This window comes from Notamacropus eugenii, chromosome 2, assembly GCF_028372415.1.
Source record: "Notamacropus eugenii isolate mMacEug1 chromosome 2, mMacEug1.pri_v2, whole genome shotgun sequence".
NCBI classification, from domain to species: domain Eukaryota; kingdom Metazoa; phylum Chordata; class Mammalia; order Diprotodontia; family Macropodidae; genus Notamacropus; species Notamacropus eugenii.
The window spans coordinates 94127862-94153536 of record NC_092873.1 but is presented as its reverse complement, the minus strand read 5'-3'; the positions used below and the strand labels follow the sequence as shown (position 1 = coordinate 94153536).

General features: G+C 41.1%; 1 protein-coding gene and 1 pseudogene across 1 annotated transcript in view; one reads left to right on the top strand and one right to left on the bottom strand.

Annotated features, from left to right (window-relative positions):
- RAB44 (RAB44, member RAS oncogene family) overlaps window positions 1-25675 on the bottom strand; it is a 76133-nt gene that overhangs the window by 40102 nt on the left and 10356 nt on the right. Inside the window, exons 2-3 of the mRNA XM_072638044.1 lie at window positions 3162-3375; window positions 1352-1463 (exon numbers count right to left, since the gene is read on the bottom strand). Coding sequence (XP_072494145.1) covers window positions 1352-1463; window positions 3162-3365 — 316 coding nt within the window. The 5' untranslated portion in view covers window positions 3366-3375. The remainder of the gene's footprint in view (window positions 1-1351; window positions 1464-3161; window positions 3376-25675) is intronic.
- Window positions 4780-5461, top strand: LOC140522764 (cyclic AMP-dependent transcription factor ATF-1 pseudogene; annotated as a pseudogene).

Sequence of the window (25675 nt, the reverse complement as noted above, 5' to 3'; positions counted from 1 at the left end):
GCACATTTTCCTCCTCACTCAGCACAGAGAGAGGTTACTGTTAGATGAATGATTCAACAAAAGCAAGCATTCATGACTAAAATCAGGCGAACGTTGATTCAGTAATAATATACTAAGTCCTCGCTGTAGTTTGAAGGTTGGACTAAAACCAGAGACCCAGGTCTTCGTCCTCCTCTGCCCCTTTCAGCTCCCTTTTTGACACTGTGTTCTCTCCTAGAATGTAAGATCCTTGAGGCCAGGGATTGTTTTTTATCTTTTTCTTGTATTTGTACTCCCAGTGCTTAGCACAGTGGCAGCCACGTAGTAAATGCTTAAGAAATGTTTCATCCATCCACCCATCCATCCATCCATCATCCATCTATCTATCCATCTATCCATCATCCATCCATCCATCCATCAGTCTCTATCTCCTTACCTATCTCTATCTGTCTACTTACCTATTTCTATCTATCTACCTATCTCTATATCTATCCAATTATCTGTCACTATCTACCTATCTCTGTATCTATTTATCTACCTCTCTATCTACCTATCTCTATCTCTCTACCTATATCTCTGTCTACCTATTTGTATCTTTCTACCTATCTCTATCTACCTACCTATCCATCTGTATCCATCCATCCATCCATCTCTATTTATCCATCTATCTATCTATCTATCTGCCAATCATCTATCTGGCCCTGATTACATTAGTAACTTTCTGTGTGAGCTTAGACAAATCTCTTCTTTCTCTGGGTCTCAGTTTCTATAAATGTAAACTGAGAAACGAAAAGATTAGACTCCATATTACATAAGGTCACTTTTAGTCTAAAGTTTTTGATTTATGATCTTCAGTATTTCAAGGATTTACACTTCAGGGATGTGGTACTCTCTCCATTGAGGCAGATCCCCACCCCTCAATAGCTTGGTAGATATTATTCCAGAGTTTCTATGACCAAACAGTTCATCATTCCCAGGTTCACCTTATGATGAGTCTCTCTGAACTTCAGAGTCTATCATCAAGCACACATACTTTCACCCTGGTAGGACCTCCAGATATTGGGGTTTCATCATCAAAACTTTTAAGAACATAGGATAATTTCCATGATGCAATAAAATATTAGAGGAAGATCAGTGATGCAAGATCTGTAAACTAAGGATCTGAGTAGACTGTCTCTCCAGTCCTTCCCCAAGCATATAGTAGGTGCTCAATAAATGTTGAGTGAGTAAGAGCCCTGAAAGCTTCTCCAAACTGAGAAGCCTAGGCATGCGTTGATGTCTACTGTGGGGGTCTCAGCATCACTAGGCACCACTCCATCTTGCCTATTTGCCTTCTTGCCCCTTTGACCCAACTCCACGTTAGGAGACATACTGAGTCCAGAGGTAAACTCCTTAGGTGTGAGGCTTCCTTTCCTCTCTGGGTCCATCCAATCAAAGATTAGCTGTAGCTCTTCAGGGCTGCCCAGGAAGCTGAATTTTGCCTTCTGGAAAAAAAGAACAGAAGTTGGAGCCAGTGCCGAGGATGGGAATGCCATGTTGCCCAGAGTTTAAATCACACTCAAACAATACCTTTCTTTGGAAAAATTATGAAACAACAGAACTCTAGGATTCTGGAACTGAAAGAAACCTCAGAGATCATCTAATTTGCCTCTCCCCTTATTTTACAGATAAGGAAACAGAGATCCAGAAATGGAAATGACTTACTCAAGAACATACAGCTCTAGCAGCTTTATGCTTCCTACCACTAGTAGTGGTAGGATTTGAACCCAGATCTTCTGACTCCAAATCAAGCCTCTTTTTCCACTCTACCACATTACCTAGTCTTCAGTGTTCCTCATATTTCCTTCAGTGACCTGATTTAGTGGAAAGAGCACTGAACCTGAAGTCATGAGACCTGAGTTCAAATTCTATCAATAATACCTCAACCCAAAGGAATGATTCTAATGATAGGAATTTCAGGAAAGGCCAGTGGAGAAGATAATTTTTTGCAGCAATGTTCTATAGTCCTGCTCAAATGCATACATACTGCATTCAGTCATTAGTCAGTCAAGTCAAATCAGCAAAGATTTATCAAGCACTTACTATGCACTAGACACGGTTAAGTACTGGGAGTACAAATACATGGGGAAAGAAAGACAGTCCCTGGCCTCCCTCAGGGAATTTACATTATAATAGAGGAAGTGTATATATGAAAAGAAGAGAGGTGGAAAGAGTGGAAGGTATCCAGCCAGAGGAGCTGGTAGAGAAAGTCCAAGTGGTCAGAAAAGCTCTCTGGAGAGGGAAGTCAATCATGCAATGATTCACTCATTCTTTCATCACTCATTCATTCATTTATTCAACAGATTCATTTCACAATTAATTTAATCAATCATTAATTCATGCATTCAATTGCTCGTGCATTAATTCACATCACATTATGTATGTGAATTACCACTTGCTCAGCCCATGCATAGTGCCAGTCTTACACCTGCATGTAAGAGGCTGAGGTTTTCCTAAGATTAACATGACCCTCTCTGCAAATATCACGCCTGAGCAGGGGCCTGTGGGCATTTTCAGGCCCTTACCATCACCAAACCATAAACACATTAGAGCCAAGTAGGCTTGTGCCTTGAATCTCTCACGGTTAACTATCAGAGCTGAAAAGGACATCCAACCCAAACCTTCATTTTACACATGAAGAAGCTGAAGCCCACAGGGAAGAAATAACTCATCAAACATCACACAGCTAGGGACAGTGCTAGGACAGGAACCCAGGTCCAGCATTGACACAGAACTCTTCCTACCTCACCATGCTGCCTCAGAGGCCCCAGTGCCATCTGCCAACTAAGGCCTTAGATACCACTATTAAGAATTCATTCCTTTGACTTAAAGTCCATTTAAGATGCAAATTCTCCTTGGGAGTAGGCCAGCAATAGAGCTTATCCATCATTTGCATCTCAGAATTGTGTCAATTTCAAATTATTTCCTGAAAATAGGTTCTGAAAGAAGGAAGACCAGAATGACTGAAAGCCTTGGGCAGGAGAGGGTGGGAGACAAGAATATGAAAGATAGAAAGGAAAGACTAGGGCCAGCGGAGGAAATATTTTTAGGTGCAGGTTTTGCTGAATCTTTCTCGGGGCAGTGAGTGAGGAGGGAAGGGGAGGGAAAGATCTACCCCACTGGACATGCAGCCATGAGCTCACCTTCAGATCTTCCCTAGTAATGAAACCCTTATGTTCAGCTCCACATTCCCGGAAGAAATCCTGCAGCTCCTCTGTGGCCTGGGAAGGCCACTGCTCTGTGTCTAGCGCTGGAGGAGCATCCTCATCTTCGACCTCCCTCAGTTGATGCCGCCGTCGGGATCCCAGCTTCCTACTCTTCCGGCCAGCTCTTGGGTTACCCTCCATGGTGTCTCAGCTGTGGGCACAAAAGACGATTTTGAATGACCTAGAACAGTGGCAAACTCTAGCAAGGTCCAGTAAAGGGCACTGATGGGGAGAAAGGGAACTAGGACCCTGGCAAAGAGAGGTTCAAGGACATTACCACAAAACCATTCCTTGCCTCCAAATAGAAGGCCATAGGATCATAGATTTAGAGCTCACAGAGATTTAGAGGTCATTTTGTCCATTTCTCCCATTTTAAAGATGAGAAAACTGAGAGTCCCACAGTTAGTAAGAGTTAGAAGTAGAATCTGAACTCAGGTTTTCCTGATTCTATCTACTTTGCCATTATTTGCCACCCTTGGGTCATATAGATGGCAAGACACAAGAATTACTTGCCTCCTGGATCATTTCCGCCTGTTGAAACCCTATTCAGCTATAAGCTCGACTTGGAATTAAAGACTTGCATGAGTAACAAAATTTAAAGGTAGAAGAGCACCTAGAAATCACGGACTAGCCCCCTCATTTTGCAGATAAGAATTCAAGTAGTTCACGCTCCTCCGGGCTTCCACAGCCTCGGGCCCCCAGTGAACTATGCCGCAGATGGCAGCCCGAATCGGGGTGGGGGCTTTGACTGCCGGTGCTTAGCCAGACGGTCACCTCCGCCCGGACCCCTAGCTCAGATTCTTCCTGGACTGAAGCGACTAGGGGGAGGACTAGCTGACCAGCCCGGGGCTGCTGCTGAAGAGACAGACAGAAAAAAAGAAAGGAAGAAATGTGGAACTGGCAAATAGAAGAATTTTATGATAAAAGTCCTCAATTTTTTTTTATTCTGAACTTAAATACCAAATTAAAAGGGCATTTCCTTATATGTAATCAAACAGAAAAAGAATAAGTAGAATTTGTAGCTTTCTAGGCTATCCTGCTTATCTGTGCTTTTTTCTAGACTTCCTTCTGTTCTCTTCTCTGCAATTCTTTTTTGAATCCCTCTATGACCTTCTTTTCTTTTTCTTTTTTATCTCTATCCCATCTTAGCCTCCCATCCACCCCCATGGTGGGGGAAGGAGGATCGGGGAGGGGAAGAGAAAAGAAAGGCAGTAGAGAGACCGGGGCTTGGAACTTGATTCTCTGGGGAGGGGAGTTCCCATCCAGGGGACCCGAGTAGCGACATTAGGAGTGGCCTCAGTTGATTATGGAAGATTCCCACAAAAGTAACATTTCAGAGACAGCACCACAACCGGGTACAAGAGTACAGGGTGCTCATATCTCTCCGATTGCTCGACAGCTGTCACCAAGCTGTACCAATGACAGTCGTACATCTCTCTGGAGAATGAGTAGAGAGTCAGGGGGTCATCCAGATTGCTCCGTCATCTTCAGAACCCCCGCCCCCAACTCCCCCTCCTTCTCCTGCAACTACAGACAATGCAGCGTATCATCCCGGTCAGATTAGTGAAGATTTTCAGGATTCATCTGCTAGCATAAACTCTTCCCAGAAATCTCAGGGGATTGGTACCCACCTTACAAAAAATCTTGGACAATCTTTCTTCAGAAGACGCTAGACATAGGAAGGGAGACAGAGAAAATCGTGGAGTTTCAACAGTCACATTTATGTCTGTCCCAACTCCCATCTACCAAACTAACACTGATCAATACATTGTCATTGCCTCAAATGGGGGCAAAAATTAGAATGGCCAGTCCAAGCAAGTATGGAGTACAGGGGCTGCAGGCATTAAATGACAAATGCAGTCTGTAATACTCAACAAGGAACAACAATTTTTTAGTATGCACAGACATCTGATGAACTACAGATAACTTGTCCCCAGCAACCAAGTGGTAGTACAGCCTGCATCTGGAGATATGTAGACTTATCAGATTCATGCCATACCAGCAAATTCTAACCTTCCACAGACAGTAGCAATGACATCTCTAGTTACTCTAACATCTGACAATCAAAACAGATGATCCACAGTTGAAAAGAGAAATAAGATTGAAAAATAGAGAAGTTGCTCAAGAATGCCATCGAAAGGGAAAAAAGAATGTGTTGTGTCTGGAAAATCAAATTCCAATCTTAGAAAATCAAAACTTTAATAGAAGAATTTAAAACTTTTAAAGATCTCCCATAAAAAGTGTCTAAAAAGAAGATAAACAAATTGTATGGACTTACGTAAAAAATTAAGTGGATTTTCTTTTTATATGGAATTTTATAAACTAAAAGGTCAAAAATGAAACTTTTAAAACTAGAAGTTGCAACATGAAAATTAAAGGTTTTATTTACAAGATGCTGGTATCTCATGGAAATAAGAGGACTTCAAGCAAGCACCTGACAAAACTGAAATCTCTTTTGGAATTAACATTAACAAAGGTACTTGATCAAGAGAATGTGAATTTTCGACAGTTTGAATTTCCCAGACAATATTTATCAACAAAGTTTGCAACTGAGACAATTCGTTAATGGAAGTTTGATGGGGGGAGAGGGAGAAAGAGGGTTAACCATTTTTTCATTACTTACTATGTTCTGAAATATGCCTTTTTCAATTGTTTGCGTAAATATTTTTATCTGCCAATATTCTGGAATGTAGATTTTTTAAAAAAATCTAATGCTTTGTAAAATGTATAAATTGTGTGTACTTTGTTTAACTGTCAAGTCTTTAAAATGATCTTTTTTTAAAAAAATATTTCTTTACAAGAGGTTTAGCAAAAAAGCCAAACAGGGCATAATCATTTTTCAGGTTTTCTCTTTCAAGATGTCCAAGTCACATGGACTGAAAATGAAACTCTCAAAGAAATATTCCAATAATTTTATAAAAACATTTTAGTAAACTAGACAGACTAGTATAAATACTTGAGAGTTTTTTTTTTTAAAGTCTTGATTTTGGTTTTTTGGGTGTGGTAACTTTCTCTAAATGGATTATAATAAATCATGTGCTTATTCCATAATACAGCTGATATGCATTACTTATTTTATTGCTCTTTAATAGAAAGAAATGTTTACACAGCCCTAAAATTATTTTAGAGGATTTTTAAAAATCAACTCAAGATACATACCAAAGTAGTTTTCCAAGAGGGTTTTTCTAATTAAAATCTAATGTAGGATTTACAAGTTTAAAAAAATGCAATTTTAAAACAATTATTCATGTAGAAAATATTTTGTGAGGTTAATAAATGGTACCTTTATAAGAAAAATTGATTATTTTTGTATAGTTCATCTTCGTAAATTCTAAAGTTGTGCTTTTATGCTTATTTTATCTGTTTATACAGCTTTTACTTTAAAAAATATTTTGTGTCAGATTATCATTTTTATATTTTCGTGGGGAATAAGGTTTCCTGAATTGCAACCATCTGAATTGTGTGCATTTCTGAATAATTATCTGAAATGCAAAATATGCTGTTAGTACATCAGTACTTCTGTAATCAAACTGCTCATTTTTGAGCTTATCTACAAAAACATTGTCAACTATTGATATTGTATATATTATTCTTATAAATACATATTTATTATATATTATTCTTGTAAAATCTTATTTTTGTAAATATTCTTATTCTTGTAAAAATCAAAGGACATTAGAGATAAAAAAAGAAAAAAAAAAGAAGTCAAGTAACCTGTCCAAAGTCACCTGGAAAGCTAGGTGGTATGGTTCACAGAGCACTGGCCCTGAAATTAGGAAGCCTTGAATTCAAATCTGGCCTCAAGTACTTACTAACTGTGTGATCCTGGACAAGGCACTTTAACCTCTGTTTGCTCCAGTGTCCTCATCTGTAAAATGAATCGGAGAAGGAAACGGCAAACCACTCCAGCATCTTTGCCAAGAAAACCCAAAGGGGATCTTGAAGAGTCAGACTTGACTGAAATGACTGAACAGCAGTAACAAATTCCACATATTAGTAGGGATAATAATGGCACCTACCTCCCAGGGCTGCTGTGAGGATCAGATGAGATAATAATTGGGTAGCATTTAGCACAGTGCTTGGTGCCCTAAGTGCCATACAATGTTAGTTATTGTTATCAGCAGAAGTAGTAAATTTAAGATTCGAACCTAGGTCATTTGACCTCAAATTCAGAGCTCTTTCAATCAATCGATCAACAAGTACTTAAATACCTATCATATACCAGGTCCCATGCTAAAATACAAAAAAAAATGTGGACAATAAAATTTGTATTTGTAGTACAAATACAAATGTGAAACAGTCCCTGCCTTCAAAGGACTTCTATTCTCCCAGGGGGGGGGGGAGGGGAGATAGGAAGGGGGGAATGAGATGGGTTCATAAATAACTAAATAGAAGATATATGTGTGTGTGTGTGTGTGTGTGTGTGTGTGTGTGTGTATATTACATATGTATGCATATATACACATGGTTATTTAAATACAAAATGATGGGATGGAGGGTACTATCAACTAGGGGAATCAGAAAAGGTCTCTTGAAGGAGGTGGTATTTGAGCCGAGGCTTGGGAAGAGTGAAATGACTGAATTGTTCAACGCGAAATTCTCACTTAAAGTAAGTTACAAAATGCCCAATTTATCAATTTTTGCTCATAGACTAAGTGTGAAAAAGTCCTTCAAACTATTGGACAAGAATCATGTTCTTGAACCACTTTCTGGAGGCTCTAGCCGCCCCTGAGAAGCAAAGGTAGGACTGAGTTGTGTCAGAGAAGGGAGTTCTTGAAGGCCATCAGCTCTATAGGTATCTCTGAGCAGAAGATCCAAGCTAAGTGAAGTCCCAAGAAAAGGTTGGCTCTTTCACTTATATCCCTTTCTGGTGCCTATTTATCCACAGAAAATATTATTATATTAAATTATTATTTTAAAATAACCTTCTATTTTATTACCCAAATGTTCCTAGTAAATTAAATTTTGCATCAACCACGAAGAGGGAAGGGGTTAACTAGAGATAGATATCAATGTAAAGTTAAGAAATTCCCAGTAAATTGAATTTTGCTTCAACCACAAAGAAGCCCTAATTAGAGATAAAATTAATGTAAAATTAGGCAGAAAGCCAACTTCTGCCTAAATGCTAGGAATTTTCCTAACTGGGGACTCAAAAACAGTTATGCCTGAACTCATATTTTTTCTTCTTAAAAAAACTTCCTAAAGTGAAACAGGATAGAATCATGTGAAATTTGTTGTTCAGTCATTTCAGTTGGATTCTCGATCTCATTTGGGGTTTTCTTGGCAAAGATATTGGAATGGTTTGCCATTTCCTTCTCCAGCTCATTTCACAGATGAGGAAACTGAGGCAAACAGGGTGAAGTGACTTGCCCAGGGTCACATAGCTACCAAGTGTCTGAGGCTGGATTTGAACCCAGGTCTTCCTGACTTCAGACCCAGTGCTCTATCCACGGTGCCAACTAGCTGTCCTGTGTGCAATTTAAGAGCCATTATGTTACCCTGTAGACTTAAAATGAGCTAATTGACCAAGGGGGTCAGAGAAGAGAGAGAAGATTTAAAACATAGGGGGACAGCCTGTGTCATGTATGTGGAACAACAAAAAGACCAGTTTAACTGTAGCACAGAGTATAAATGGAGTAATTAATATAAAATCAGACTGAAAAGATAGCTTGAAGTCATGTTGTGAAGAAAATTAAATACATAACAGAGGAGTTTGTAGTTTATGGAAGAGACAATGGGGAGCCACAGAAGATCATTCAGCAGCGGAGAAGTACCATGGTCAGATCTATGCGTTAGGAAGATAATTTTAATAGTTCTTTGGAGGATTGGTTGAAGAGAAGAGAGATTGTAAGTAGGGAAACCAATTAGTGGTTAATGTAATAGTCTCAGGGAGATGTTGATGAAGGCCTGGGCTAGGGTGATTGATTATAGTACAGTAGAAAGAAAAGGCTAGGGCAGCTAGATGGCACAGTAGATAGAGCACCAGCCCCGGAGTCAGGAGGACCTGAATTCAAAGCTGACCTCAGACATTTACTAGCTGTGTGAGTTTAACACTAATTGCGATAGAAAGGAAGAAAGGACAAACCATATTTGAGAATTGTGGATAAAGTAGAATTAACAAGTCTTGGTAACTGTATGGCTACAGGAAGTGTGACAATGATGAGTGGAGGATGACTGTGAGCTTGATCTACCTGAGTGACTAAAAGAACAGTAGCTCCCTCAACAGAAATAGGGAAGTTGAGAGAAGGGACTGGGTTTTGAGGAAAAGATAATGAGTTCTACTTTAAGTATATTGAGGTTGAGAAAATTGTGAGACATTCAGGTGGAGCTGTCCAGTAGATAGATGGAGACAGAGGACTGGAGAGGACTCAAGAGAAAAATAAGAAGTAGATATGTTGGTCCAAGAGACGACAGATGAATCCATGAGAAGAGACAAGAGAGAGTATGGAGAAAGAGAGGAAGACCAGACTCAGACAGAACCCTGAGGTAGACTCATGTATAGGGAGTTGGACATGAACAATGGTCCTGCCAAGGTGACCAAGAAGAATTGGTCCATCAGGCAAAAAGAGATCCACAAGAGAACCTAGGGAAGAAACAGCTAGCTAGGGTAAGCAACAGCGTCAAACACCATACGGAGATCAAAAAGGGTGAATACTAAGGAAAGGCCTTTGAATATAGCAACAAAGAGATTGTTGTGACCTTGGAGAGAGCAGTTTCAAGATAGTGGTGGGGTCAAAAGCCAGATTACTAGGGGTGAGAAGTGAATGAACAGTGAGAAAGTGAAGAGGATAGTTTATATTAGGAATTATTCTAGGAAATGGGGGAAAGACACAGAGATAGCTTGGGGGAATGGTAGAGTCAAGAGAAGGATTTTTAAGAATGGGGGAGGCAGAGCCAGGCATGTTTGTAAACAACAAGGAAGGAGCCAGTAGATAAGGAGAAGCTGAAAAGCAGAGAAAGAGAGGGGCTAGTCAAAGGAACAAGCTGCCAAAGGAGATGGGATGGGTTCAAGGCAAAGGAGAGCCAGTTCTTCATCACAGACTAGAGCCAAGGACGAGAATGATGAATTCATCTGAAATGTGAAACCAGTGGGGGCAGTTAGGTGGAGCAGTGCATAGAGACTGACTCTGGAGTCAAGAGGACTTGAGTTCAAATGCTGCCTCAGACATCTGACAGTTACTGGCTGTGTGACCCGGGGCAAGTCACCTAACTCCCAGTTACCTCACCTCCCTCCACCACAAAAAAGGGGAAGAAATGTGGAACTGTCAAACAGAAGAGTTTTATAATAAAAGTCCTCAATTTTTTTTTATTTTGTACTTAATAAATACCAAATAAAAAGACATTTCCTTATATATAGTCAAACAGAAAAAAATTACGTAGAATTTGTAGCTTTCTAGGCTATCCTGCTTATCTGTGCTTCCTTCTAGCCTTCCTTCTCTTCTCTTTGCATTTCTGACCTTCTTTTCTTTTTTTTAAAATCTCTATGCCACCTTGGCCTCCCACCTATCCCCATGATGGGGGAGGGAAGATTGGGGGAAGAAAAGAAAGGAAAAACAAAATCCTTCTAACCAATATGTATAAATAAAACAAATTCCCACACTAGATGTATGTCTCGTTCCACATATTATGTCTATCACTTCCAAAGGTGGTTAACATGAGAAGCCTCAAATTTATCAGTGAAGTATGAGGCAGTTTCCTCTTGTGAGAAGGAACTGAGAAGGGATGGTATCAGTGACTTGTGAAGAGGTCTAGGAAATACAATCGAGATCTGTCAGGGAATAGAAAAGGAATTGAACTGCAGCAGAAAGGGCCCAGTTGAGACTGGCTTACAAATTTGTAGTGGATCCAGTCAGCATTGTGGGGTTCAACAGGAAGGCAGATGATGGAGGTCATCCAGGGTTGGTATTTGGAAAGGGATGAACAACCATAGGATAATGGGGCAAGTAAGGGATTGAAGGGTAGAAGATGGCATGAAGTTGAACTGGTTAACTAAAGCTTGGAAAGTGAGGATAGAGTCTCCATGACTGTGTGGGGCTTAAGGAAGGATTGGGTGGAGTGATAGGAGCTATCTGTGAGTCAGGATTTAAGTGTAGTCCAGCAGGCAGCATGCACACATTTACCATGTGTCAAGCACTGTGAGAAGCTCTGGGGATACAAAGAAAAGGCAAAAAATAGCCCCTGCCCTCAAGGAGCACACAGTCTAATGGGAGAGTAAACAGCTATATATAATCCACTCTGGATAAATAAGATAAAGGATAAATTGGAGATAATCTCAGAGGAAAGGCACTAAGGGGGACTGGGAAAGGCTTCTTGCAGAAGGTGAGGTTTGAACTGGGACCTGCAGGAAGCCAGGAAAGCTCAGAGTCAGAAATGAGGAGGAAAATAGTTTCAAGCATGGGAGACAAGCAAGGGTATGCTAGTAAATGTTTAACAACCAGCTTTCCCAAAATGTATGACCCATTTTTATGTTTAATCTGCATGATTAACATTTTCTTCATCACTTTCCTAAGTCTAGACAATCAACAAAACAATAAATCAGATGCTGATGTATATCCTTTTCTGATTTCTAAGTTGTAAGTGTTCACTGGAAGTTGGCATCAAGTTCCTTCTTGCATGTATACATGCATAGTATAGACCACAAACTCAGTAAGAAGAATGTTCCAGAGAGGGAGAAGTCAGGGCTTGTGTAGAGGAGATAGGAGGAGGAGGCTTTTTGTAGGAGGTGAGATTGGATTTTGGGGCTTTGGAGGTCAGGGGAGAAGAGCAGCAGCCTTCCCAGAGCAGTGAGAAAGGAATCAAGTGGAATATTCTTGAAGATTGAAACCCACTGCTAAGAAACATGCAGCTCCACACTGGTATGAGAGGTCAGTGGGAAGCCTGGGGCCTGTTCCTCCTTTGCATATACAGGCCCCTGATGAGGCTGCTAAGATCTGCCCACTGTGGCCAGGGAAGCTCCTCCCTCCATGCTTGCTTTGTAAGATTCTCATATGTCCTCAACCTGGCCCTCCCCACTAACTTCTGCATTTCTGTTCAAGGTCCCCCTATTCTCTCAGTTACCCAGGCTCAGAACCATGAAGTTACCTTGTCTCTTTCCTCTCTTTCATCATCTCATTTCCTATTAATTGTTGAGATCCTCCTACCTCTGTGGTATGTCTCACACCCAGCCACCTCTTTCTTTTTTTCCTTATGCATTCTCTTAGTCTTCTAACTGAAGTCTTTATTGTGTCTCATCCAGGCTATTATAATATCCTTCTAAAATGCTCTTCCTACCTCCAATCTACCTTCTCTTCAGTCAGTCTTTTAGGCCTAAGTGACTAAGGTACCCACCATTATGATCATGTCACTCCTCTGGTCAAAGACCTTCAGCAGCTCCCCATTGCCTAACACAGCAAGTGTAAACTTCTGATCCTGGTGATCAGACCCCTCTACCTAGGTTCCAACCTGCCTTTTCCAGACTTATTCCATATAATTCTTTTTCACATCTCCTAAGTTTGGGCCTAACTCTTTGCCTCTTCCACTCTTGCCCTGCCCTCTCCTATTTCCATGAATTTCCTTGTGATATCTCCTTGTGTCGTACTGGTTTGTCTTTCATCCTCAAAGAGGATTATGATATCAGGGAAGGGATACCATGACATGCAAGTGGATTGGTTTTAAGTGAGGGAGGGCTGTGCAAAGTCACCAGTTCTTTGCTCTAGAGCCATCTGGGTCTAGTGGCCAGATATGGTTATTGTCCTTTGTTCTTGAAGAGGGTCAAAGTGACATCACTATGCTAGAGTCAAGTTTCAATGTGTCCACTTGTGGTTGATCAGACCAATACAAGCTCAGAACGTTCTAGCACAAATAGCCCGTGTGAACATTCAGGGGTGGACTCTCTAAATTTGTGCATGCTGCGCTTCCTTTGCACTGTTTAAATTCTGCTTTGCTCATAGAGCACAGCATCTTCTCTGATGGGGGCACACTATGCTGAGCGGTCCAGTGCCAGTGTCTCCCATGTCACACAATCAATTCTAAAGTTCTTAAGAGAGATCTTGAGAGTGTCCTTGTATCACTTCTTCTGACCATCATGTGAACGCTTACCCTGTGTAAGTTCTCCACAAACAGTCCTTTTGGCAAGCATACATTTTGCATTTGAACAACATGGCCAGCCCATCTGCATTGTACTCTCTGAAGCAGAGTTTGAATGCTTGGCAGTTTAGCTCTAGAAAGGACCTCAATGTCTGGTATCTTATCCTGACAAGGTGATCTTCAGAATCTTCCTAAGACAATTTAAATGTGATTTGAGAACTCAACTGAATTGCTTTCATTTAGCCAATTATAGATCGGGATGACTGGAGATGACTCATGATGCACAGAAGGGGCTCCTTCTACACACCACCTCCATTTATTTCAGGCCTTTCCTTCCTTCAAGGTCCAACTAAAGAGCCCCCTCTTCTGTGATGCCTCCCCTAACACCTATAACCCTAAATTTCACAGTAAGACATCCCAGGAGATCTCTCTGACCATTCACCTTCCATGTTCCAAGCTGGAGTACAGCCTCAAAACTAGCTTCACACTACCTGTTAGAACTGAGTTGTCAAAAACAAGCCCTGCATACAGCTCACAACACTCCCAAGCATGGCCCAAACTAGATTAAGATGTGATTGGGAAATATTTTACAAAATAAATAAAAATACAATAAAACATAGATTTCTTTTTAAAAATGTAACATTTTTTTGAGTTCTAAATTCTCTCCGTTCTTCCATCCCCTCTCCTACCTATTGAGAAGACAAAGCGATATGATACCCATTAATAAAACATAGGTATTACATTTTAAAACATTCAATATGAGGCCCACAAGGATCCTTATGTATAATTTAGTGGCCACTGTTTCTATCTGAGCTTGACAAAACTCTTAGAACCACAACCAGGAAAGGTGATGGGAGCTTCACCCAAGGGTGCTGATATTTAGAGGGTGCTGCCAGTACTTATGGTCTTTGAATAGGCAGAAACAACTGAATTTAGTGCCTGAATTTAGCATGAATAAGTATTTAAAACCAGAAGCCAACAATTGGTGCTTCCTCCTGCCACCCTGTGTTCACCCAACCTGTTGTACCAGAGAGATGAACTCCTACCTTATCCTACCTCATGGTGTCCTAAGATTTGTCCTGTGATTTTTGCCCAATGGGGTTTTGTATTCTAAAATCTAAGGACTTTTTAACACAATTGTTGTGTTAAAAAGTTTATCTTAAACACCTTTGACTTGAGTGCTAGAATTACTAGCTATTGCTCTGTGACCTCCAAAGGTTATTTTGAATAAAATTTCACCCTCATAAACTCCTAGGACTGACATGAGTCAGACCGAATTTCTCTTCCCATTGCCTTCTACCTGTCCAAAACCCAGACTTCTATGACCTAGAACCTAGGCCCTGTCCAAGTTCCCACGCAATCCCTACAAAGCCTTCATTCGCTGTTTCTGTCCGTATCATTAATATCTATCTCCAAACCCCTCTAAACCTCAGGCTATGCCCCTTACAACTGGGCACTTGAGTCAGAGCTGAAACTAGGGTTAGTTGCTACCTGGGGCACCACACAAAGGGAGCACCAGGAGGGACAATTTTTCATATTTCTTTGTAGAGATGTAACTATTTGTAATGTCAGAAAACAAAGTTCTCCATAGCTGAAGTATTTACTGTGTTACAGTAAGGGCTAAAAGCCTCCTGTGGACAATAACGCACAGTGCCACAATTTTATTCTCTTTTTCTCTGTTATTTCTGCATCATTGAAAGCCATCCTATTTTTCATTCATTCGGTAACTGATCTTAACTTCAGAGAACTTAACACAGTGCCTGGCACATAGTAGATATTTCATTAAGGTTTATTGACCGACTTCTACACAGAAAGATGGTGGATTATAGGTACAGAATGAAGCCTACGTTGTAACTTGTGAGTTTGTTCTATTTAACTGGATTTTTTGGTTACAAGGGAAGGCTCTGTTTCAGACAGTGGGGGTACAGCCATTGGGGGAGTAATAATTTTTTTTTCTTAAAGCATCATTAATTTTTTTACTCCATCACTGTCGGCAGGAGCACCATTTCCTACCTTTGTCCAGGACTCACAAATGCTTTATTCTGGCTCTGAATTGACCATATGCTATCTCGTATTACTTTTTAATTGCTTCAAAAACAAAAATACAACAACCTCATTGTTGCAAGCCTGTGAAACCTGGACAATATACCTGTGCCATGCCAGGAAACCGAATCGCTTCCATTTGAATTGTCTTAGGAAGATTCTGAAGATCACCTGGCAGGATAAGGGTACCAGATACTGAGGTCCTTTCTTGAGCTGAACTGCCAAGCATTCAAACTCTATTGTAGAGCATGAAACTCTGATGGGTTAGCTGCACAGTCCAAATGCCAAAAGTATGTTTTCCTCAAAGCTATTTTATGGAGAACTCACACAAGGCAAGCATTCACGTGGAGGTCAGAGGAGGCAATACAAGGACACTCTCAAGGTCTCTCTGAAGAACTTTGGAATTGATCGTGAGACGTGGGAGACACTGGCACAAGATCGCCAAGTCATGGTGCACCCCCGTCAAAGAAGGCGCTATATTCTGTGAGCAAAAACAGAATTTTGAACAGTAGTTCAAAAGAAACAGGAGATGTGCCAATTTAGAGAGACCTCTACTCCAAATGCTCATATAGACTATTTGTGCCCAAGCTGTGGTAGGGTCTTCTGAGCTTCTATTTGTCTGATCAGCTACAGTCGGACATACTACACCCTGACCCAACATAGTGACATCCTTTTGGTCCTCTTTGAGAACAAAAGACAATCACCTACCAGTTTCTTCAAGTGAATTTATTAGGACTTCCTATAAGATTGCAAACAGAGTGTTAATTTAGTTCGATGCAATTTAATTAGCATTTATGAAGCACTTAATATATCCCCAAACTCTTCTATCTTTTGATGTTCCCACATAGGCTCTATCTCAACTTTGAGCATGTAGTAGGTATTGTTTAATACTTCTTAATTGATTGATTAAGCCCTCTCTCCTCTCAATTACTGCTTTCTTTAAAATATCCTGAGGAGTCTATAAAAACTCCAGGTTCCTAGAGTCTGGCAACCATTAATGTGTAAGTATTATTGTATTCATTTTACAGGGACAGCTAGGTGGCTGGCTCGGGGGGGGGGGGGGGGGGGGGGAATAAAATGCCTGATCAGGAGTTCAAATCCAACCTCAGACACTTAGTAGCTGTGTGACACTGACCAAATCACTTAACCCTGTTTGTCTTATTTCCTCATCTGTAGAATAAGCTGGAGAAGGAAATGACAAACCACTCCTGTACCTCTACCAGGAAAACCCTAGATGGGATCATGAAGAGTCAGAATGAACAACAAAAACTCATTTTACAGATAAGCAAAGGAAGGGTCAGCTAGGTGAAATGACTAGAAAAGCTAGTGACATCTTTTGTATTTATTCCACTTTTGCTCCTCTATATTTCTCTCCCCACTATCCATCTCTTGTGATTAAGATTAAATAAAAGAAAGAAAGAGAAAAGAAAAAGCAGTTTGGTAAAACTAACAAAAATCTCAACTGAGTCTGCCAAGGTATACAGTGTTCCACACCCACAGTCCCCCACCTCTGCAGAGAAGGGAGGGGGAGGGGTGTGTGCTCCTCTCTTCTCGGAGACCACACGTGTCCTTTATAATTACACACGTGTTCCGGGTCACTGCTTTGTTCTTCTCATTTACGTTGTAGTCACATTGTTCTTGTGGGTCCTGCTTACCTCATTCTGCTGCATTTCATATAAGTCTTCCCAGGGTGGTTGTGTTTTAAAACGTCTTCCTGATGCCTTTTGTTTTTACTCCATGGTCATTTCTGGAAATACCTACAGCCAGTCCCCTGCCCCTCCCTCTCCCCCTACTACGGAGCTGAACTCTCCCTTGAAACAGCAAGAAAAATTGTTCTGCAAAACTACAGACTCTGTCTGACAGTGGAGACAACTCTCCTCCCTGGTAAACCTTTCCTCTCTTCTGAGAATCTCATAGGCTTCTTGAAACAGTCCAATGTCTTTTTTTTTTTTTTAACAGATGAGGGATCTAAACAAGTGAAGTAATTTACCCAAAGTAACACCAGGGGCAGAGGTGGTATTTGAGCCCAGATCCTTTCAGGGCTGACTTCTTCGTGGAGTCAAGAAGACCCGAGTTCAAATTCAACCTCACTCCCTTACTAGGTTTGTGACCTTGGGCAAGTTACTTAACCTCTGTTTGCCTTGGAGACAGCTAGGTGACTCAGAAGATAGAGTGCTGGGCCTGCAGTCAGGAAGAGTCAAGTTAAAATCCAGCCTCAGATGCGTACTTAGCTGTGTGACCCTGGGCAAGTCACTTAACCTCTGTTTGCCTTAATCCACTGGAGAATAAAATGGCAAACCATTCCAATATCTTTGCCAAGAAAACTTCCTGGACATTATGGTCTACTGGGTCACAAGGAGTTGGACACAACTGAAATAACAACCACCTCGCAAGCCAAATCACATTTTACTATGCCATATTTTCAGCAGTGGGGGGTGGGGTGGGAGGGGTGGTCTTGCATAGAAGGGGATTCATTCACTATTTTCTAGGATCATTATTAGTTTTCCAATTACTCAGAATTTGGTTTCCCATTAACAACCATTTCTTAATATATATTGAGTGTTAGTCGAGTAAATCAGAGATGCTGCTTACCATTTTTGACAGTCAGGAAGATTTAAGTTTGCATCCAACCTCAGACATTTAACTAGCTGTGTTACTCCAGACAAGTCACTAAATCTCTGTTTGCCTCTGTTTTCTCGGCTGTAAAATGAGGACAATAGTAGCTCCTGCTTTCCAGGGTTGTTATAAGGGTTGAATGAGATAGTATTTATAAAGTGTTTACCACAGTGCCTGGCATACAGTAGGTGCTTAATAAGTGCTAGTTTTTCTACCTCCTTGTCCAATGTCCCTTCATAGTTGGCAAATGTTATTGACTCCAAGCTCCACCTTCTGAGATAGGAGGGAGATCAGAATTGTCCTGTCCCAAAAGAGCCCCAACATCTGCACCCCCACCCCCCACCTGTTTTGTTCCCTACTCCTTTCTGGGCTCTAGTCCCAAGAGCATGATCCATCTGGTCCATCTAGAAAATGGAAGTTCAATGAATCAACAGCTGCGTCCTTGAGACTCCTAAGAAAAAGATAGTCCTACAATCCTAGCATGTCAAAGTTAGAAGGAGCCTCATTGTTGTTATTCAGTCATTCCCAACTGTACCTGACTCCGGGGGGTTCTCTTGGCAAAGTTATTGGAGTGGTTTACCATTTCCTTCTCCAGTGTGTCCCCATTTTACAGATGAGGGACTGAAGCAAATAGGAGATAAGTGACTTGCCCAGGATCACACAACTAGTGAGTATCTGAGGCTGGATTTGAACTCAGGTCCTGCTGACTTCAGGCCCAGCACTCTATCCACTGCGCCACCTAGCTGTTCCTAAGATTCAAACGCAGGTTTTCTGACATCAAATCCAGTAAACTTCCCACTCTTATCATATTCTTTCCTCACCTTGGAGTTTCAAGCCCTAACTTTGCTTGCTAACTAATGACCTTGAGTTGAGTAAGTCACTTGTCTCTTTGGGCCTCAACTTCCCCACTCTTAAAATAGGAATGATATTTGTACTACCTACCTCACAGAGGGATTGTGAAGAAAAGGCTTTATAAACTGCAAATTGCTACAGTAGGGCTCCTCCTCCTCCTCATTTTACTGTTATCATTATTATCATTACCAAAAATATCTAGGGGCTCCTCCCATGTTATGCAGAAAACACAGTGTTTCTCATCCTGGTCAGTGTCTCAACATCCTGAAAGTCACACGCTTCTCTTGCTATATTATCTTGGTAGTGCTAGACAATATCTCTCGTGACACTGTCTTTGACAAGGAAATAACCACTTGTTGGGCATAAGTTGATGTTGGGCTCAGATGACAAAAAGTCAAGATATTGGTGGAGGGGCATTGACTCAATGTCAGAAAAGCTGGCTCTACTCCATCCTTTTTTTCTACAATAAACTGGGAAGGACTGAGTGAGCATAGGTGTGGTAGGAGGAAACTTGACATCTACTTCCTGTGAGAGATAAGATATGATTTCCAGGACCAAAGGTCATTACGAATGATCTATTGACAGAACAGAGTTCTAAAGTCATGGAATTTTGCTGGGTCTACTGAGAGTCATGAATGGAGGAAGCAAAGATCCTCAAAAAATGTCCTCTGGTCAACTCTGGGATTGCCAAATATATAATCCAACATCTGTATTTGAACCAGAGTTTCCAGGAGATGGGTGGTTGCATACTGCAAATCACGGGGCTCACTATAACCTTATACCATCCGAAAGAAAGAGGGCAGTCAACCTCCAATCTCATCAGAACCCTTCTTCAGTCAATATCTTTGCCCTCAGCATGTCCCATCTGTCTTCACAATCCATCTACAACAGCACCATCACCACCACCTCCTTCTGTCAATACCCACCTTTCATAATTTGTCAATATTCCTATACATACAGAGTCTCCCAAAGAGAACCTTCATAGACCCTAAATGCCACTACCACTACAGTCCATCAATACCTTCATCACAAATCAGTATTCCTATAGAGTCTGTCAACACAATTTGGAATTTGTCAATATTCCTATGTACAGAGAGTCTCTCACAAGAGTTCCTACTACCAGGCTATCAATACCTTCATCAGAGTATAATTTATCAATATTCCTATACATAGAGTCAGTTAAACATACAGTCCTTCAATCTCTCAACAACTGTCCTTCATAGACTATTGATAACTTCCTTCATAACTCATCAGTTATCATCATTGATAACTCCCTTCATAATTGTTCACAAGATGTCAACACCCACATTTATTTCACAGTCCATCATCAGATACCCTCATATACAATCTATCAGTACCACCTGTCAGTCTAACAATTACCCCTCTAAGGTCCCTCCACACCCTCCCTACCACCAGTCTGTCAAAACAATCGCCATACTGTTAACATTCCCATGTCAGCTGGTTCACCTTTCACAGTCCATCAAAGCACCTCCTCCAACAGTTTGACAACAAGACTCTTCACAGGTCTTCAATGCCCCTACTACTGGTCAGTCTATCAACATCTCACCCCAATGAGTCAACACCCACCCTTCATAATTTGTTAATATTCCTATACACACAGTCTGTCAACACCTCCTTTCAATCTCTCAGCAATTATCCTTCAGAAACTATCAACAACTCCCTTCCTAATAAGTCAATAACCCTGCTCAGACTGTGAACATCTATCTTTCACAGATCGTCAAGACCATACACACACACACACACACATACTCAGAGTCTATCAATACCACCTTCAGTCTGTCAACATTCTCCTTGTACTGTCAACATCATTCTCAATCAATATCCACATTTCATAAATCATCTTAAAGTCTGTCAATATCTCTTTAGTCTGTCAACAATACCACTCAGATGATCTGAATACTCCCTACCACTACACACATAGTCCATTAACACACTTGTCACAAGGTGTGGGCATCTACTCTTTGACATTTAGCAACGTGTCTCTCAGGTACTATCTGTCAACCCCTTTCTCCAATCTTTCCATGCGGAGCCCTATCAACAACTCTCCCCATAGTCCACCAACAATAACCCCATGTCTGTCAACCTTTACCAGTCCATCAAGACATTCCTCCATTCAAAGTCTGTCAATGACCTTTCAGTTTGTCAGTCACCCCTCAGAGTCCCTCAACACTCCCCTCTACCACACAATCGGTCAATAGGCTTACTATAGTCAACATCCCCAGTTGATCAGCACCCACCTTTCACAGCCTATCAGGACACCCCAAACAGAGATACATAGTCTGTCAATAACGCTTTCTGTCAGTCACCAACCATTCCTCTCTTTACCACTGACACATAGTTAGCATCATCATTTACAATCCATCAACACCCCTTACACTCACAGTTTGTCAGTGTCACCAGTCCACACATTTCTGGTTCCTTTCAACTCTTTAGGTCAGAATAGTAACTCCAGTTCACCAAAAAGTTGTGGACTTTCACATAAAATGATACAATTTTTTGAGGTCCCTTTGAGATAAAAGGTAAATCCCTATTTCCTCTTTGTCTCCTTGCAATTTCCTAGACAAGTTGCAAATTCCTTAGCCTTTGGACTTAACTTTTTTAAAAAGGGGGTATATATGACTAACTGGAACAAAGTAGGTGTCCTCTGATTGGGCATTAGATTAATTAATCAAAGGAGGAGCTGTTACTACATAGAGATGGGAGTAAAGGACATGAAGGAGCAATATGGACCTATCTGTACATGAATCGTGAAGGTTGTGCATGTGTATTTCCAGCACTTAGCACTATTTCTTGAACATAGTATGTGCTTAATAAATGTTTACTCACTGACTGACTGAAAGCTGAACAAATTGTGTTACATGAATGTGATGTACTATCCCTGTTTTGCAAGAAGTGATGATTTGGAAGCATTCCAAAAAGTTTGGGAAGACTGGTATGAACTGATGCAAAAAAAATAAGTAGAATCAGGAAAATAGTGCAAAATGATCATGTAAATGGAAAAAGGACAATCAAAGGAAACTGAACTCTGTACAGACTTCCTATCTGGCCCATGGGAGTTGAGAAAATCAGTTGCAGAGGTATAAACTATAGGATGTACACAGGCTCTTTTGGACTGGTTTAACTCATTTTTTTCCTCTTTAATAAATGTTAATTGAATGATTCCCAAAGTAGAAGGGGAGATAGAAATGAATGTGATAGAATAACAAATTGCATCAATAAAGTGTTTTTTAAAAGAGGCTACACAATTTTTGTTAAAAGGCATGATCTTCTGAGAGGGGGAGAAGAAAAGGATACCTTGGGAAATGAAAACAAGAGAGGCTACATAAGAGATGGAGGAAAGAAAGGAAAAATGAGAGGGAAAGTGAGAGTAAGGGAGAGATAGAAAGGGAAAATGAGAGAAAGGGAAGAGGGGACAGAGAGGAAAAGGGAGAGGGAAGGAGAGAGGAATATGAGAGGGAAGGGGAAAAGGGAGAGGGAGAAAGAGAGGGAAAGGGAGAGAAGAGAGAGAAAAAAGAAAAAGGAGAGGGAGAATGGAACAGAAAGGGAGAGGGAGATAGAGAGAGAGAGGGAGACAGAGTCTGGACAGAGAAACTTGAAAATGGACTACACACTTGGATCCCTGGAGAGAATTCTCCATGTCCATGCAGCCCCTCCAAGGAACGATGAAACACTTACACCACCACCAAAAGAGGAACCAGATGAAGACGCAGACCAACACAATGATACGGACCCATGGGGAGTGGATGGAGACACACTAGAAACTGGAGGGAGGCCAGCACAGTAAACATATGGCTCTCCCAACACCACCCCAAGAACGGAGGAGCTGTTACTACATAGAGATGGGAGAAAAGGACATGAAGGAGCAATATGGAGCTATTTGTACATGAGTCATGAAGGTTGTGTAGGTCCAGAGGGAAGAAGGACTCTATCAAAGTGGAGGGTGGGGGAAGCAGAGGAGGGGCGGTCCTGGACTTCTTATCTCTCTTTCTTTTTTCAAATGGAAACTCTCTAGCTAGAGTAGTACCATAAGTATTTAAGTCCCTGGACAAGGCAGAGCTCACCATTAGAGATAAAACCTTGACTGGTTTCCCTTGGCAGGGAACTACCAGCAAAAAACTGGGCAGTTGCCAAGTAGTCCAAGCAAGCATGTGCTGGTAAATGTTTAACAACCAGCTCACTGGGGAAAAAATGTACCCACCACACACTCATAAGTTTTCTGCATTGTTAACATGTTCTCCATCACTTTCTTAAATCTAGGCAATCAACAAAACAATAAATCAGTCTCTGATTTGTAGTGTTTGCTGATTTCCAAAGTGCGAATAAATGCACACACTAAAAATTTAACAATAAGCTCTGGCACCAGCACACCTCTGACTCCAAGCAAGCTTCCCTTCTGGTGGGCCCCATCCTTCCTAGGAAAGTCTGGACAATGCTATGGATTCCTGAATAAAGCGGATGTCTACCAGAGAATGAAGAAAAATATATCTTAATTATTTAAAAGTTTGTGTGTAAATCTTATACATTTTTGATGAGTTAAATAAAACACGCCAGTTTTAATACTTTGTTAGCCAAGGTGCTTTAGGGAACTAGCCAAATTCTTATGTTCTCGGAGGAAACTCTGTGAGAAGGCAAAATGAATCAACGAACATAGAAATTATTGAAAACCTCTCCTCCACCCCCAAGATTGAACCTAGTAATTAGAAATATGGGGCTATTTGGCTTTTGTCTGACTTCTCAGCACCCAGCCTGCTGCTTAATAAATGTTTATTAAACTGAATGAAATCAAACCCAGTTCTGGGGAGTTGAGAGTAGCAGTCCTAAGCCACGGGACACATGTTTTAATTCCTTTGTCTTTTGCCTTGGTCAGGGAAGTCAAAGTTCCATAGTAGGAATGAATGTGGGTAGCACGTTGTACCATCAGAAACTGCTTGGCTGAAAGCGAGCCTGGGATTGTAAGGATGAGCTATGAGCTCCATGCAGAGCCCCCAGGCAGGTGAATCCTGTACCAGTGGTAATTCCAAGGTGTTCTGGTGTCAAAAAGGACATTCTCTTTGGGCTCAGCAAGAATCTTGGCACCAGGGAAATGTAGTTAAACATTAGATTCGAAAGCTCAGGCACCGCCCAGTCTGGAACTGAGTAGTTTTCTTTTATGAGTGCTTCTAATTACCTTACCCTGGTGTGTTATTTCTGACTGTATATATTCTTTCTTCCCCCTTGTAAATAAACCCTAGAAAACCCACTGTCATCGTCTGGACTATGTGGAGACAGGGGTAAAAAGAGAAAGAGGACGTCAGACTCCATGCAGTTACAGCCATGGTGACAGCAAGGACTGCAGAAAGGATAAAAGATAATTAGGAATGCAGGATGGGGTGATACAGGGGAAAGAGCACGGAACATGGGATTGGAGAACCTGGGCTAAACACCACCATCACCACTCACTCCCCCTTCTTGGGCCTCAGTTTTCTCTTCTGTAAAATAAAAGTCAGAGTATGCTTTCCTGCTCTAAATTGAAAAGCCTACACATGAATAATTTCTAAGGTCCCTTCTAGATAAATCTTATCTTAAATCTAAATCCCATTCTCTCTGAACTCAGGGAGTCAGATACTCAGGCACCAGGAAGGCCCCCAGGGTTGGTATTCAGACATCAGAAGATGTAGAGAAATGAGTAAAAGGTGAAAATCCTGAAGCCAAGAGCAAAGTTCCATGGGATGGGGTCCCAATTTGGTGGTACAGTTGCTTGAACAATGAACTATACAGTCAGGAAGACCTGAATTCGAACCCTACCTCAGACACTTAGAGTTGTGTGATCCTGGGCAAGTCACTTAACCTATGTCTACTTCACTTTCCTCATCTGTAAAAGGGGGATAATAATAGCACCTACCTACCAGGATTATTATGAAAATCAAATGAGATCATATTTATAATGTTTTTTGCACAGTGGCTGTCACATAATAGGTGATTAATATATGCTTGTTTCTTTCCTCCAGCTACCCCTTCCTTCCATCTTTTCTTCCTTCCTCTCTTCCTCTCTCTCTCCCTTTATCCCTTTTCTTCTCACTTTCCTTCCTTTTTCCTTCCTTCCTTCCTTCTTTTCTTCTTTCTTTCTTCCCTTCCTCACTCCCTCCCTCCATTCCTTCCATTCTACTTTCCTTTCTTTCATCCTTCTTTTTGCTTTTTTCTTCCTTCTTTCCTTCCTTCCTTCTCCTTCCATCTCTTCCTTCTTTCCTTTCTTTCTTCCTTCTTGACCTTAAACATACATTAATTTGCCCTTACTAGTGGGTTACAAGGATACACATTGTCAATATCTAATCCAACACGTGGAACTTTGGGAAAACTATGTTCAGTCATGAATGACTCAGGGATCCATACTTTATGATGGTGAAAAAAGCTTTCTGGTTGGCTTAGGATCTGAAAAGAATGATAATTCAGTTGAGGCAGACAGCACATACAAAAATTCAAATGTACAATCTTGTTCCCTTTTCCTTGGCTGTTTTCAAGTGAAGAACTGCTGTGAACCACCAAGGAGGGGGAAGGACAGCTGACTATTTATTCCCCCTTCCCTCACCCTGCTACCATGTGTCCTTGATTGTATGGTACCTAATTGTGTGTGTGTGTGTGTGTGTGTGTGTGTGTGTGTGTGTGTGTGTGTGTGCATGTGTATGTGCACTTCTGTGATTATTCGTTCCTGATCTTAGGTGAATGAATGTTTGCTGATGGAATCGACCAAGTTATGACTTTCCAAGCTTCGAAAGGTCAGAAGAAACATTAAAGCAACTGGACATTTCAGCAAGTGGAGTTGGTAGCCAAGACTATCCTAGCTGATAGCAGCAGCAGTAGCAATTGAGACTGGCAAG